General features: G+C 43.1%; 1 protein-coding gene across 2 annotated transcripts; it reads right to left on the reverse strand.

Moving 5' to 3' along the window:
• Nucleotides 1-13,761, reverse strand: CCDC90B (coiled-coil domain containing 90B). 2 transcript variants are annotated; one of them, XM_025172498.2, is made up of 10 exons: nucleotides 13,614-13,761; nucleotides 12,495-12,721; nucleotides 11,988-12,107; nucleotides 11,391-11,494; nucleotides 9,068-9,169; nucleotides 8,745-8,786; nucleotides 8,212-8,283; nucleotides 8,036-8,089; nucleotides 6,232-6,346; nucleotides 1-3,567 (listed from the first exon to the last, which is right to left on the reverse strand). In XM_025172498.2, exons 3-10 carry the CDS (start codon nucleotides 12,070-12,072, stop codon nucleotides 3,512-3,514), a joined length of 630 nt encoding a protein of 209 aa, XP_025028266.1. In that variant the 5' UTR covers nucleotides 12,073-12,107; nucleotides 12,495-12,721; nucleotides 13,614-13,761; the 3' UTR covers nucleotides 1-3,511. The 2 variants fall into 2 exon arrangements, with proteins under 2 accessions (XP_025028266.1, XP_007437200.1); XM_007437138.4 differs by lacking the exon at nucleotides 12,495-12,721.
• Between the last annotated feature and the right edge of the window lie 1,228 nt (nucleotides 13,762-14,989).

Raw genomic sequence — 14,989 nt, forward strand, 5'->3', positions numbered from 1 at the left:
CATCTTACTCAATGGACTTTATAGGGAAAATTAAGTTCAGTCGACTTCTCAGACAATTCTCAGCACAAAGGAATGTCAACTAACAATGCCATATCCTTAGCTAAAAAAGCACGTCCTTTTTTGATGTCATAAATATATTGCCTTGCAAGAATCTGGACTTGAAGGGAAAAAGGTAATTTGGAGTACCACGTGCCCACCTGTTGGAACTCAAGTTACATCTTTCCCTGGGTTTGCGTGGTTTTTGATTTAAGGAGGCATTCACAGGTTTAAGGCCTGTGGCCCCATAGCCTCCAAATCACCTTCCTCCTTCAAATCCAGATTATTTTATACAGATTATTGAACATCATTTTTGTGCAACCTTGTAGATGTGAAACACTGCAGCTCTCAGAGTGAAATTCTAGCAATTTTGGGGATCATGGTTTTAACCCATCTTGAGGATCCAAAATTGGGAAAGGCTGCCCCTGAACCAGGTTGCCATTACAGAAGAGGGTTTTGAAGTGGACTGCCAATTATGATACACTAGCACTTCATTAAAGACTTTAATTTTTTTTTTTTTAAATCTCTAATGCTAACTTGCTTCTCTGCCAAGGTTCAATACCATTTCTGCTGTATGATGAAGACACGAGTAAACTGAAAAGTTTAACATGACTAATGCATCTGTCTTATTTTATATCAGCAAGTACAAGAACCCCAGCAGAGATGGTTGAAAAAGCAAGATTCCTTTGGTTATACATGGTAAAACTGTTCTTTTAAAAAAGGGGAAAGGAAAAAAAAGGTTTATGAATATAAACTATGGCAATAAGAGATGGGGAAAACAAGGGATCTTCAAAAGAGAAAAGCAAAGTGTAATGATAATAGTAGGTTGAGATAGCAATGCTTTTTTGAGGAGCTATGCAAGTTCTGGTGCTCAGAGGTGCGGAATGACAGTATGTATGGTGTCTATATATTCTTTAAGACCTAGAGTTCTAAAAACTCTACCATTCTGGTGTCCAGAATGGTATATATAGTCCACCTTCTATTAAGGTCTCAGAGTAGAAAGGTATGGATGTCATGTTATGTCATGTCCTTATGTACAGAAGACCAGGTGACTCAATGCTATCACTGATGACATAAGCAGGGGCTTACAAGAACCCAAAGAAACAGTTGTTGAAGGCAATCCTGGTGAAGTGAGGTCTGTTGGGTCACAAAGTATAGGAAGGAACTGAATGACTGAGCAACTCTGGTATAATTGTAGCCAAGCAGAAAATTCAGAGAACCCTAATATTAAAACAAGGCATTCACTGAAAAGAATCTGTTAGAAACATTCAGCAGCAGGAATTGTTTCTGAAGAAGTCCAGCTCCTTGTGCTTTGGGGCCACTTTCCTAACCCACCTCCCTTCAACATGTCAGACTAAGAATTCAGGTATTTCTCCAGTGTCTGGAAAGCACAAGATGAAGCAGGACCGCTTGGTTTAACTAGTCCGGTTCTATCATGTTGGGCAAATTCAACCTCCATGTGGCTCATTTACTGTTGGGAGAAGGCAGGGGTGTCGAAAATGCAGCACATTAGCAGACCTTTTTGGCCCCCCCCCCCCAGCGATGGAGCCATAACTTTGGAACCTTTCTGCATTTTGGGGGGCATTAACCATGGCTGCCAGGAAATTTAGCACGTTCCTTGAACCAGCAAAACTTGTGCGAATCCGACTACTAAGTGACGGCGGTTTATACACCACAGTTTTAGTGTGAACCCAGTTAATCAAGGCTTATTCAATAAAATACGGCTAACGAGCTAGAGTGCCATGTTCGTCTGTAAGCGGGTCAGGGTGTGAAACCCAACCGTGTTGTACTGGCAGATGTATGACTTCCCCAAAACAACCACTGGGCTAAGGCAAATCCAATCAATCCTGGCCAAAAGAAGAAATCTAGCAAGAACGCCACAGGTTAAGAAATACGCTCAGTGGTAACTTCCACTGGATCATCACAGAAGAGAGTTCAAGACTGCGGCAGTCCAAAATTGCTCTGGCATTCCTTCTTCATTACAAACAGTGCTAAGCCGCTTTACAGAAGGCACTTAAAAAAATTTTTTTTAAAAAATTTTATTACAAAAAGAAGAAAAAAATACATAAAAGTGCACTTTCAGTCTTTTTTTCTTATTGTAATAAAAAAAATTTTTTTTTTTTTTAAATTAAAAAAGGCACTTTTTTGCTTTACTGAAAAAAGGCCAGGATTTAGTAATGAAGCACATACTTTCCCTCAAAAGGTCACAGAGTTAGTTTCCAGCCAACCAGTGTGGAGAGCAGAACTGAGGAACATCCTAGACCAGCCTTTCCTGAAATTACTAATTCTTCAGATGCATGCCTCTCTGTTCCCAGAATTCCTAGCAATGGCCATGGTAGTTAGGGAATTCTGGGAGTTGGAGTCCATGCATTTGGAAGCTGCCCTGGTTGAGGAACACCGGGACAGAGTTGCTGCCATGCAGTCCTGAGAATACCAATCTACAAAGGGCCACAATATTAGCCGCATTATGTGTTGCACAGAAATATTTGCAATACATTCAATCATCTTAGACTTCAAGTAGAATCCCTGGTTTGAATATTCTCTGCTGGCTGAAAGGATCAAGCAGGGGAGGTTTTCTCATCCCAAGTGGGACATGATCTCTAATGGTGTATGAGGGCAAAGGAGTAGCTAATGGGATGGTGATGGGGAAAAATCTCTCCACCAGCAGCTCTAAGCTCTGAACCACATCTGTGCACAGAGACAGCGTTCTGCTATTGGGGCCTTCCAGATACGCTGGGAGTGCAACTGTGCAAATTTGCAGCCAATCTGAATTCTCAAAGCTACAGTCCCAACTCAGCTGGCGTGGAGAGCAAGGAGATTCAGCCAGATGAGGGCCAAGATCATCAGGCTGGAGAAGAGAAAACCAGCTGCCTGTCCATGACATGACAGCTGGGACTTTCCAGATACGTTGTGAGGACAACTGTACAAATTCTCAGCCAATCTGAATTCTCAATTCTCAAATTCTCTCTCCACCAGCAGCTCTAAGCTCTGAACCACATCTGTGCACGGAGACAGCGTTCTGCTACTGGGACCTTCCAGATACGTTGGGAGTGCAACTGTGCAAATTCTCAGCCAATCTGAATTCAATCTACAGTCCCAACTAAGCTGGAGTAGAGAGCAAGAAGATTCAATCCAGAGAATGAGGGCCAAGATCAGACTGGAGAAGAGAAAACCAGCTGCCTGTACATGACACAACAGCTGGTTGCAGCTTTTGAATCATCCATACAACTTTACCTCCCTTTTTTAGTTTTTCAAGCTCCATAGATCTCTTGGGCTCCAGTACATCAGCCTCCACAACTCTTCAACTGAGCACAAATTGTTTCAGCTGTTCTGTCCATAGCAACGAACAATACAAAAAATCATGGCTGATGGAAGAGAGCTGAAAGGATCAACCAGAGGACGTTATCTCAGATATGTTGTAGGTGTCAAACTAGGAGTGTTTTTGCTCTGTCCTTTTTTTCCATTGGTGGGCTTCCTATTTCCAGAATCGATAAAATCCCAAAGCAATGGCAAGGCAAGTGAAAACAGAGGCTGAAATTAAAAGAAAAAGATAGTGAACCTATTTGGGTCAAAGAGTTTCATGCAATTTGCCCTCCCCCTTTGATACCAACTAAGGATCTTCACTAGAGGTCTGCACACAGAGGCTGGATGGTCATCTGTTAGAGACGTTTAGAACAGGGTTCCTCAACCTTGGCAACTTGAAGATGTGTGGACTTCAACTCCCAGATCCCCCAGCCAGCCTGGCTGGGGGACTCTGGGAGTTGAAGTCCACACGTCTTCAAGTTGCCAAGGTTGAGGAACCCTGGTTTAGCAGACTCTGCATCAAAATGTACAAATTGGAAAGGACCTTATGGTCATCTAGTCCAGACCGTGCTCAGGGCAAGAGTCCACTAAGCTATTCCCAACACATGGTCAACCAACTGCCTTTGAAGAACTTCAGCAAGTAGAACTCCACTGTTTGCAGAGGACCACAGAGATGACCTTGAAGATGTTATGCAGAGACTGTTAGCAACAAATGAGCTTAGTCCAGGAAAACATGTGTGAGAAACAAAATTGACTCTCTTTGGTATAACAGGAAGGCAACAGGAAATGCTACAGGCTTTCAAGATTCTGTTGTTATGATCTACATCACTAAAGTAGAGCTGTAGTATTTCTTGTGGTGTCTGTTTCCTGACCAGGCCTACCATCAATCCTGAAAATCTGCAACGCACTATTAGGAGAGGCAGAGAATCTTGCCTTTGATCGTAGAGATGGTATCTGGCCCTCAAGCTACCCAACGGTCTGCTGAACCACTTGTCAAACCATTATTACAGCACCACCCAAAATAACTAATCTGCACAATGCCATGGTGCAACTAATGTAGCATTTGGGACACAGCTTGCTTCAGCCTGGAGCAAGCCGGCAGCCCAGCCAATATTTCTGCATTTCTCCACATCAATTTAGGCACTGCTTAGTAGCTTTTATAGGTTCCTTCCAACCCTTGGCCTGAATCTCCTTCCTTTTAATCCCAACCTATTAATCTCTCCTCTTCACTCAGTCTCCCAACAGGCCTACCTATTCTTGTACAAGACAGCCTGGTAGATGTTTGTAGATGCAATCATGTCTCCCCTTACACTGCCCTTTGGTAAGCTAAATACACCCATTAGCAGAGGGTTCTTTTCCTAGTCTCCTTATCCTAATCATTCTCCTCTGAACCCATCTGGCCTTTTTATATTTCTGTAAGGCCCCTTCCTTGCTTTTGATATTTGCATCATATTGACCTTGATTAATGTTGTCAGGATAACGTGGTGCCTGCGCTGTGGAATGCTCTCCCCCCTGAAGTAAGGTTGGCCTAGTCACTGTTGAGCTTCCGGAGGTCCCTCAAGACCTGGTTATGCCATCAGGCCTGGGGATCCCAGGGGACGGAGGATTTAGTGAGGTGGCTCCCTTATTTTTAACTTCCCTTCGTCTATTATTTTCTGTTTAGTTGGTTTTTATACCTTTTTAATGTATTCGTTGACTGTTTTGAGCTTTGTTGTACACTGCCCTGAGTTGCTTGTTTGTAAGAGGGGCAGCTATATAAATTGGATAGATAAAATAGAATAGAAATCTTTATTGTCATTGTACTACTTGTACAACGAAATTAAATGCCACCCCAGTGCAGCTTTAAAAATATAAAAACCATAGAACACATAAAACACATAACACACATATAACACAACCTTCACATTCCATATTGCACAACTCGATGCTGCATTAATACTGCACTATACGATAGAATTCAGTATAGTTACAGCCCTAAGATAGAAGCTATTCTTCAGTCTATTTGTCCTTGTTTTCATTATCCTGTACCGTCTGCCAGATTGTAATAGTTCAAAAAAAGAATGTCCCGGGTGGGATGGGTCCTTAATAAAACCAAAACATGGAAGCGAAGTAGCCATTCCTTCCATTCTCAAGGTTTGGGGTACTACGGCCACTGCTTAAGTACCCAAGTACAGTGGAACCTCGGTTTACGAACTTAATTTGTTCCGTGACTCTGGTCGCGACCTGAATTGGTCGCGACCCGAAGCAAATTTTCCCATAAGGTTCAATGTAATTACCGTTAATCCATTCTGACGTGGAGGACAGGGAGGCGGCTATTGCTTGGAGGGAGAGTCCCCCTCCCTACGACCACGTGTCAGGGGCGGAAAATGGTCGCGGACCACGTGTCACGGGCGGAAAATGGCCACGGACGTGTCAGGGGCGGAAAAATGGCCACGGACCATGTGTCAGGGGTGGGAAAATGGCCGCGGACCACATGTCAGGGCGGAAAATGGCCGCGGACCACGTGTCACGCGCGGGAAAATGGCCACGGATCCTGTTCGTCACCCGAGGCGGAGTTCGCAAACCGAAGCAAATTTTTGCGGCTGGAGCTGGTCGTAACCCGAAAAGTTCGTTAACAGAAGTGTTCGTAACCTGAGGTTCCACTGTAGTACTAGCCCTTGGCTAGTAGCAGCATGGTGGGAACCCCAACATTTGAAAAAGTAAACCTCTCTCTCTCGCTCGCTTTGCTGGGGATAGTAGACCCCATTAATTATTGAAGCAAAACAAGGCAGAAAATGGATGGGGAATAGTACGAAGTGGCTGAAATCATTCAGCAATGACAGAAAATGCTACCGGTTTCAACTGCTAAGCGTTCTGCTTTGGAAGCTGGATGTTAACACACCAGGCACATACCTGCCAAATAACGGATGGTCTCCAGTTTATTCGACTCCATGAGTGTTTTGAGAGCTGCAATTTCAGCATCAATTTTATTGTTGACTTCCGTAAGGGAACTGTTGGTGCTTGAATCCTAGAAGGACACGAGGGATCATTTTGCACCCAAGATGACCAGGGCAGTTAGCAGAGACAGGCAGTTTTCTCCACCTGGCTTGGTGTGGCATCAACAACCTTTGGATACCAGGCAAAGGTGAGTCTGTTCTCTCAGGTTATTTAAAAATATGCATTTCCTCCTGCCATGTGGCTGCCTATTACAAATGTATGCAGGTTTTTAAACTGCCCTGGAAACTTCTTTAAAGAAAAACAGCATCCCTTATTAGTTAAAGTCATAACAAATGGAAGTACCTAACCAAGCTTGGGTGATCTCAAAAAACCTAAGCAAGGTGAGACCAGGTTAATTTTGGGATGTGAGATCACTAGGAAATCTTAAGGTTGCAGACTAGATTAGACTAGAAAGTTGAAAATACATCCTAGAAGATGGCAAGCAGTGAATCATTTCCATATTTTTGGCCAGAAAACCTGGCTGGGCTCTTGGATTCACCGGAAGCCAGCCTTGACTTGAGGGAGACTTATCTTTCCATTAATTTAAAATATATATCTCCTATTATTCATTCCAAAAAAGTGGGCTTGAAAGTAAATAATAGAAACCAAAATGCAAAACACTAAACCATATATTAGATAATGCTTCCAAAAATCACGTTTGGAGGTACAAAATCTGTCTTGATGTTCTACTCTTTTACTTCCGCCGAAGTCAAATATTCTACAAGAATTATGTCTTTGTAAGGAATACAACATCAGTTGCCATCCTTCCTTTACCCTAAATTGTAAGGGCGAATGCTTGATTTATACATTATGATCAAGCAGAGTTTTCTTAACCATGGTTTCCCAAACAACTCCAAATGGCCTGATTGATATGCCTTGCTGAGCATATGTAACCCTTCCATATGTAACGTCTTCCTCTGGACCTAGTGCTAGGCCAAAATCAAAGAAAACATATTCTGATCTGTTGCACTGCAGAAACCTGGAAGTATTATGGTGCTTGTAATACCATTGCTTTCGTTTTCATTGGCCAAAACAAGTGTGGGGGGACTACTAGGGAGAGAGAAAAAGAGAGAAATCTGCTCCAACTGTGCTCCGGACTGCAACTCAGATCCAAATTATGCTTTCTCTTCTCCTTTTACAAAAAGAAAGTAGTCTCAGGAACCTCAATAGGGTATGTAACTTTGCTTCTAGGAAGCTCGCTTGATGGCCTGAAACAGCCTTCCCCAATCAAGGCACCCCCAGATGAGTGAACTTCAACTCCCAGAAGTCTTAAGCCATCAGGCCATTGCAGAGAATTCTGGGAATTGAAGTCCACCCATCTGCAGAGCACCCAGATTGTAGAAATCTGGTCCCAGTGCTTCCTCTAATAATTAAAAAGAAAAAAAAAAGGTGGGTGGGGGGAATCAGAAAAATAATACCAAGTAAGGTATTTATTAACATTAAAAAGGCGTTTCTGGCATGTGGATTTTTATTCCCAGAATTCTAACTGGCATGGCAATTGAAGAGAATTCTGGGAACTGGAGTCCACAAAACTGGAAGCCCTGCAGGTATAAGAAAGCTGGTCTGTGAGCATTGGATGGTGATGCTAAATGGAAACATCTCACTGCAATGGACAGATGGGAGGTCTGAACTACCCCCACCCCACCCCCATATTGCCTGCAAATCGGCAGATGCAATTTCAACCAAAGACCTAGAAACTGGTCCTGGGTCAAATCCTTACTTTTTTATGGAATTCTGTTGAGGCTTCCATGAGCTTTCTTTCCTGATCGGTGAACTGGAGAATTAGAAAAGGAGAGAGGAAAAAAAAGAAAGAAAGAAAGAAAGAAAGAATTAAAAAAGCAGGAATCCAAGTCAGGTCAGAAAGCAGAGAGAAAAAAACAGTACAGAATTACTCACCATATCTGTCACTCTGCTTCTTTCCAAGTTGATGTCCAGCTTGTTTTCTGCTTTGATTTGATTAGTTTCATTCTTTAAAAAGGGAAAGAAAGACATACACACTCCAATTTGAGGAAGGAGAAGACAGAATAACCTTTTCCTCCCTTTCAAGGCTGCCTGAAAATTCTTAAGTCTGGTCCTTTCTTGCTATTTTAAACCCGGGTTCAGCAGCTTGTTTGAGATGCCCGTCTCTGCTTTCCTGCTGTGCACAGTTGCGGTTGGCATCTTTATTAAGGCATTATTTACTCTGCCCTGCGTGCAGCATGTGGCAGAATGCAACGGATCTGGGCGGGGGCCTTGCCCAAGGTTTTCCAAGAAGGGCACAGGCAGTTCGGGGGCTCCAGTTGTGCAGCTCTGCACAAAATCAAAAGGACAAGATTTTGGTGAATGAAAAGTTTGTCTGCAATTATTTTTAAAAGCAGGTTTAGCTCCGTCCTAAAACCTATTCCTGGTCTACTTAGCTCTGTCCTAAAAACTGATCCTGGTCTACTTACCATTAGTTGCTGTTTAACTTGATCCAATTCAATTTTCATTTTCTAAGGAAGGGAGGAAGAAAGTAGAGAAAAACAGCTGAAGGTATACAGAAGCAATAAAGCAAAATGTATGTTAAATTTTGCAGCTGTCCTGACATCTCTGGGCAATGATGCAGCTGCTTTAAAGGGCTGTAGCCAGCCATCCCATTCATACCCCCACAAGCTCCTGTTTGGGATTGAACCTGAAACATTGCACAGAGTGTATAAAATCTGAAAATGTCAATTTTGCAGAAAACCATCACAAGATAAACAAACACAGCTTAGGGCATTTCTTGGGATAATACCTCGTTTTCTGCTCTCAAATGGGCAAATTCGCTTTTCTCAAGAATGACCATGTCCTTCCGAATAGAATCCAGATGAGCCATTATCTGTTGCAAAGTTATTTCCTAAGAAAAATAAAAATACACATATACACACACAACTCTCAAGGCTTCTTAAATATTCCTTGTTTTCTGGCAGGATGTTTAATTTATGAGATGGGGATCTGTAACAAGAACGTTGTGGGTAAAAACAACACATCTGATGGAACGTTTTGGGGAAGCTGAGTGGCAAACTTAATACATAGTATCTATACATTATATACACACACATACATGTATATATACACGCACACCCTTTTTAAAGGCACACATCTAATGTCAAGACCAATTGGGTTTCCAACCCCATGATTTCCCCTCAGTGTGACATGACCAATTTATATATTGTTATTTTATGACATTATGGAACAGCGGGTTATTAAATTTTTAATTTATTTGCATTGCTTTCTGGTTGCTTGGTTCATGATTTTATTTTAGTTTACTGGGTGGGTGTGTTATTTTTAATAGTTGTGTAATTTCAGTTGTACTCTAGACATTTTGTTGTTGTGACTGTAACCCACTGAGAATCTCGACTGCACTGGGCAAAAACAAAAAAACAGAAAACAACCCAAACCCACAATCAATCAATCAGTGTCATCTGCTGGATTGCAGCGTGCGCCACTTAAGAGTAAGTTTACGGTTGAAGTAGCCTATAAGCCTGAGAAACAAACGAATTTAAAAATATGACTGAAAACGGTAAATTTAGAATGGCACAGTTATTATTATTGTGACTAAGCAGGACAGTTCGGGGTTCAATTTGGGGGAATGCGGCCTTGTACAAAAAGGTTCTAACAGCCCCTTTCCCCAGCTTTGGCAAATAAATGATTCTCGCTTAACTGTTTATCGAGTATCAGTGACTTGTAAACCACTGTATGCTGCCCATACAGATTTTCCAGATGTTGCTTTATGCTAAAGAACTAAGAAGAGCACTGAAGCTGGATGAGGCCCACAGCCAATCTAGTACAGACTTCAGAGTCACCCAGGGACCAACTGGGTGGAGTGGGGAACTCACAAGCGTAGATGGAAGTGGGAGGACTCCTTTCGACTCCCATGTCCCAGGAGTTTTAGGATTCAGGAGGCAGTGAACAGCCATCAATACAGTGGAACCTCGGTTTACGAACTTAATTCGTTCCATGACTCTGGTCGCAACCCGAATTGGTCGCGACCCGAAGCAAATTTTCCCATAAGGTTCAATGTAATTACCGTTAATCCGTTCTGCCGTGGAGGACAGGGAGGCGGCTATTGCTTGGAGGGAGAGTCCCCCTCCCTACGACCATGTGTCAGGGGTGGAAAATGGCTGCGGATCACGTGTCAGGGGCAGAAAAATGGCCGCGGACCACGTGTCAGGGGCGGAAAATGGCCGTGGACCATGTGTCATGGGTGGGAAAATGCCCGCGGACCGTGTCACGGGAGGGAAAATGGCCGCGGATCCTGTTCGTAACCCGAGGCGGAGTTCGTGAACCGAAGCAAAATTTTGCGGCCAGAGCTGGTCGTCACCCAAAACGTTCGTGAACAGAAGCGTTCGTAACCCGAGGTTCCACTGTATTAGTAATCATCCATGGGTTGCTCTTCCATGAACCTGTCCAGTTCCCTTTTCAAGCCAACCAAAGTGGCTATCGTTCTTCCAACTCACTACCATGATTTAACTCTGCACTGTGTGAAAATCTCCTTGGCTTATTCATACTTGCCTGTCTGTAAAAAGAAGAAACTCTCTGGGGTTTCTTTTTTAAGAATGGACTTTGACAAACAGGTGGGAACAGATCTAACGGGCTTAAATGAGATGGCAGTAGATTTTGGTCAAACGTTAGGAGAAACTTTTTAGTGGTCAAAGCAACTGAACTAACAAATAAGGCAACTCCTTGAGGGTAAGTGCTGACTTCACAAGGAGAGCTGGTAAGATCCTGAATAGGTCTTGAAAGTTAGACAATAATCTCTAAGAGATGTTCTGGGATACAGATGTTGCACTAGGAAGAAGGCTCAACTAAATGCCCTGTGACTCCAAAACTCAGATATTTTTTATAGAAAAGGAGATCTCCCTATTAGCAACCCTAAATTCCTGGAAAAAAGGCAGAAAATCTAAAAGTTCAAAAAATCCCCACAATGTGTTTCATGCAACTGGTTTCAAGCTGGGACAACCAGTCCACGTTTAAGCTATGCATTGCCTAAAGAATTTTGAAGACCGTTGGAAGATTATGTCAAAATTATTAACGCCCATAAAAAGTGATACGTCCAAGAACAAATCATGTGTTACCTGTTGGGCTTGGGTTACCATATCTTTGTAGACAGTGTCCAGACTGACTGTTGACAAACTCATTAACGCTGAGACAACAGTTTCAGCCTGTTCTTTTGCAAATCCTGTTGAGTACACAAAGTACATACAATTCTGGTGAATTCACAGGCAGGGTTAATCAACTGAGAAGCAGAGCTCATTTTTTTTCTTATCTTTCTAATAATGCAGAGTTTTATGCTATTTGTTATCAACATCATATTTAGGGATGTAAGGGAGTGGCTGGCAGTACCTCAGCAACCTTGTTTGGGCTTGGAAGCTAAGCAGAGTCAGGACTGGTTAGTACTTGGATGGGAAACAACCAAGGAATCCCAGGGTGATAGGTTAGACAGGAAAGTTGAGAAACATTCCAGAAGAAGACAACAGGAAACCAAGTCCATGATACTGATGAGAAAGCTATACAGTAGTGAAATTCCTTCTTAAGCAATAAGAAGGAAGGGTATTTTGGAGGGCCGGTGCCGACCACTGAAGGACCCCACCAATAGCTTAAAGATGTCCACAGGTGGAATCTGCATGGAGGAAAGCTCTCTTAGACACTTTTCACTGGAGACTTTTGCTCACCATGGGCCTCTAGATCTCGCACAAGACGATGGGTGTCAAAGGTGAGTTTTCTTTGCTCCATCGGAGTTATTTCGACTCTTCTCATATCATATGACTGTGCTGAGGCAGAAGCAGCAAAACCTGAGAAGTGTGATATGATTGAGTTGTCTGCTTATGTCAAATAACATCGGATCACCTTCTAAGGCAATGTTTCTCAACCTTAGTAACTTTCAGATGTATGGACTTCAACTCCCAGAATTCTCCAGCCAGCACGCTGGCTGGGGAATTCTGGGAGTTGAAGTCCACACATCTTAAAGTTGCTGAGGTTGAGAAACACTGTTCTAAGGTAAATGAGGAAGAGTCACATGCATTTTCCTTGGAAGAAAATCCTGCAGCATTTACAGGACTTCCTTACAGGTGAGCACATGCCTCAGTTTTGCAACTTAAATCTCTGTATATGGGAAGCCTCTAAACATACTCCCTAAACCATTCTCCCCATTTAAAAAAAAAAAAAAACAAATATCCAACATTAGGATTGTTTCAAAGAAGTTTCTGAAGCGGTGTTCTGGAAAGGAGCTGTGTCTTCTCTGAGACTCAGAGTTTGCTACTGAGCTTTGTGACGTGGTGGAGACGTTTGGTTGATCTTGGTTGATCTCAGAAGACTAAGCTGGGTTGGACTGACTGGCACTTGAATGGGAGACCACCGGAAAATCCAAAACTCTAGGCTAGATGCAAAGTCAAAAAGTCCTCTTCTCCTGAAAGAAAGCAGCAGCAAATGATTTCTTCATGGAGAGTTTCTGTCCATGAATTCAACACGATTCAAGGGAACCTTTGTGTGTGTTTTTAGAAGTTCTCACTCCTAATCCAACCATTACAGTAGCTTTTCCCAAGCCGGGACTCTGCATCTGTGTCGGATTTCCATTGCCCATGATCCCCAGCCAGCAAGACCAACAAGCAGGCTAGCTGGGAATTATGGGATCTGAAGTGCAAGTTGGAGAAGGCCACACTAGAGAGTTCCTATGACCTTCTGAGCCAAAATCAAAGAAGCCACTTGAGGGAGGGAGTAACATGACATGCGAACTCCACCAACATACAGGTGTCTCTTCTTCTAGATCAGGGTTTCTTAAACGTTGTGCTCTCAGGACCCCTTCCCATTTTTAAAACTAATGGAGGACCCCAAAAGAGCTTTTGTTTCCCTGAGTTATATTGATCGATATTTACTGTATTAAAAATGAAACCTGATGCATTCGTAGAACATTGACTGAGTCAAGTAAAAATAACGATACTCAACCCATTCGATATTAACGAAATATTGTTCATGAAAAAAACCGTGTTTTTTTTTTTTGTGCCTTGCCGCTGGTGGATTGCTACCGCTGTATTTTTCCAGCCTGCTCAGATAACGTTTGCTTTAGTCTGCATCCCGATTTTGCTTCGTTGCATTTTCAATACACGTGCAGCATGCATCTCTCTGGTGCCTTTAAAGCTACCTCTGCTTTCAAAACAGGTCTGGCTTTGGTGCAACAGACGGGGGGAATATCGGCAGGCACAATTCTGCGAAATTAGCAACGCCAATCGTGCGGTCACGTGGCCTGGGAATAAATTTGCTTTCTCGGTTTATCAGATTGCAAGAGAAGCAGACCCGGTTACCTCTTAATCGCGTAGAAAATCTGTGGGTCCCCCGGAACGACAGACTCACGCCCCACGCACTAATTTGCAACATCTCCCCACCGTCTTCTTGCTGGAAACGCAGAATTTAGACCGAAAGAAATCCAAAATCAAGTCTACAAGACTCACTTCCGGCCTGGAACCAATGGCTCTCTGGGAAATGTAGTTCTTATCGGGCCGGCGCTCCCCCTCTCTTCCTCCTCCGGCCTCAAAGCATGGTGGGAAATGTATGCAGAGCGGAGTGGGGCTCGCAGAAGCGGAGGAAACGAGGCGATGTCAGTTGCAAAGGCCTCGACCACTAGAGGGCAGCAAAGAGGCAGCGCTTTCTATCTCTCTGGTGGCGTTCAGCGCTCGCCCGCATTTTTGCAGCTCTGCAAAGCTTTACAGTAGCCCTAGCAATGATTGATCCCAATGCTTGATTTTTAAGTCTCACCTAGCTATGCTTAATTATGAATCTCACATTCCCAACCCCATCACAGGGTTGACTTGGCATCAACTCCCAGCCATTGTGGGCAAAGTCGATGCAAGATGGGGGGATGATGACGATGAAGATGATGATAATGATATGGGGATAATTTTTTTTCATGCCTACAATCGAGATGACCAAAGCATTTTCTGTGGCTTCGCATCCACAGTCCACCAGAACCTGCCTCTATTCCAGACTGTTTCTTTTTTTCAGTCAAACACTGACAACCTAGCTTGCCATCAATGAGTCAATCAATAGGGTGAACCTACTTGTAGATCAAATGTGGATCAAATGTGGATTCTGTGGCCACACCTGCCTTAACCTTCAGGAAGCTGTCTTGATCCATACTTGAACCCCTGTCTCTGAAGAACAGAGCATCTCTTCTGATTCCCCTTCCTGGGGCCTGGACTACAGACCCTATCATTCCCAGCCAACATGTTTAGGCAAATGGAAGTTGGAGTCCCAACACAGTGAGGCAGCTTCGATTTGGAGAACTCAGCACCCCCAGGCCTGGAGAGATGAACTTGCATTTGGAACTCTGGAGAAAAGCTATCGTTTTTAACCATAGGTAGCAAATAATTTTTACTTGAAACTAATTTTTGCGAAAAAAAGGTTATCTTAGCCATTAGAGGGCAGTGATCTACAGTGAATCCACCTTGCTGATAATTCAATATAAAAAGACACATCAGTCTTTCTTCTGTGTTGTTCTGCTTCTTTAGGAGAAACAGATTCCACACTGTGGCGTTAATAATACCATTTATCTGTAGAAATATATAGAATAGGAGAGCTTCAGATTAGGGTCAGAGCATTTATTTATTCTTAATAGTGGGGAAGTTTTAATGGTTTGGGACAAGGCTGTGATTCCTCAGTTTCCACCCCACCTCATTTCATT

This window comes from Python bivittatus, unplaced genomic scaffold (assembly GCF_059951505.1).
Source record: "Python bivittatus isolate LINGU-HERP-01145 unplaced genomic scaffold, Pbiv_v1 ctg000340_np1212, whole genome shotgun sequence".
Lineage (NCBI taxonomy): Eukaryota > Metazoa > Chordata > Lepidosauria > Squamata > Pythonidae > Python > Python bivittatus.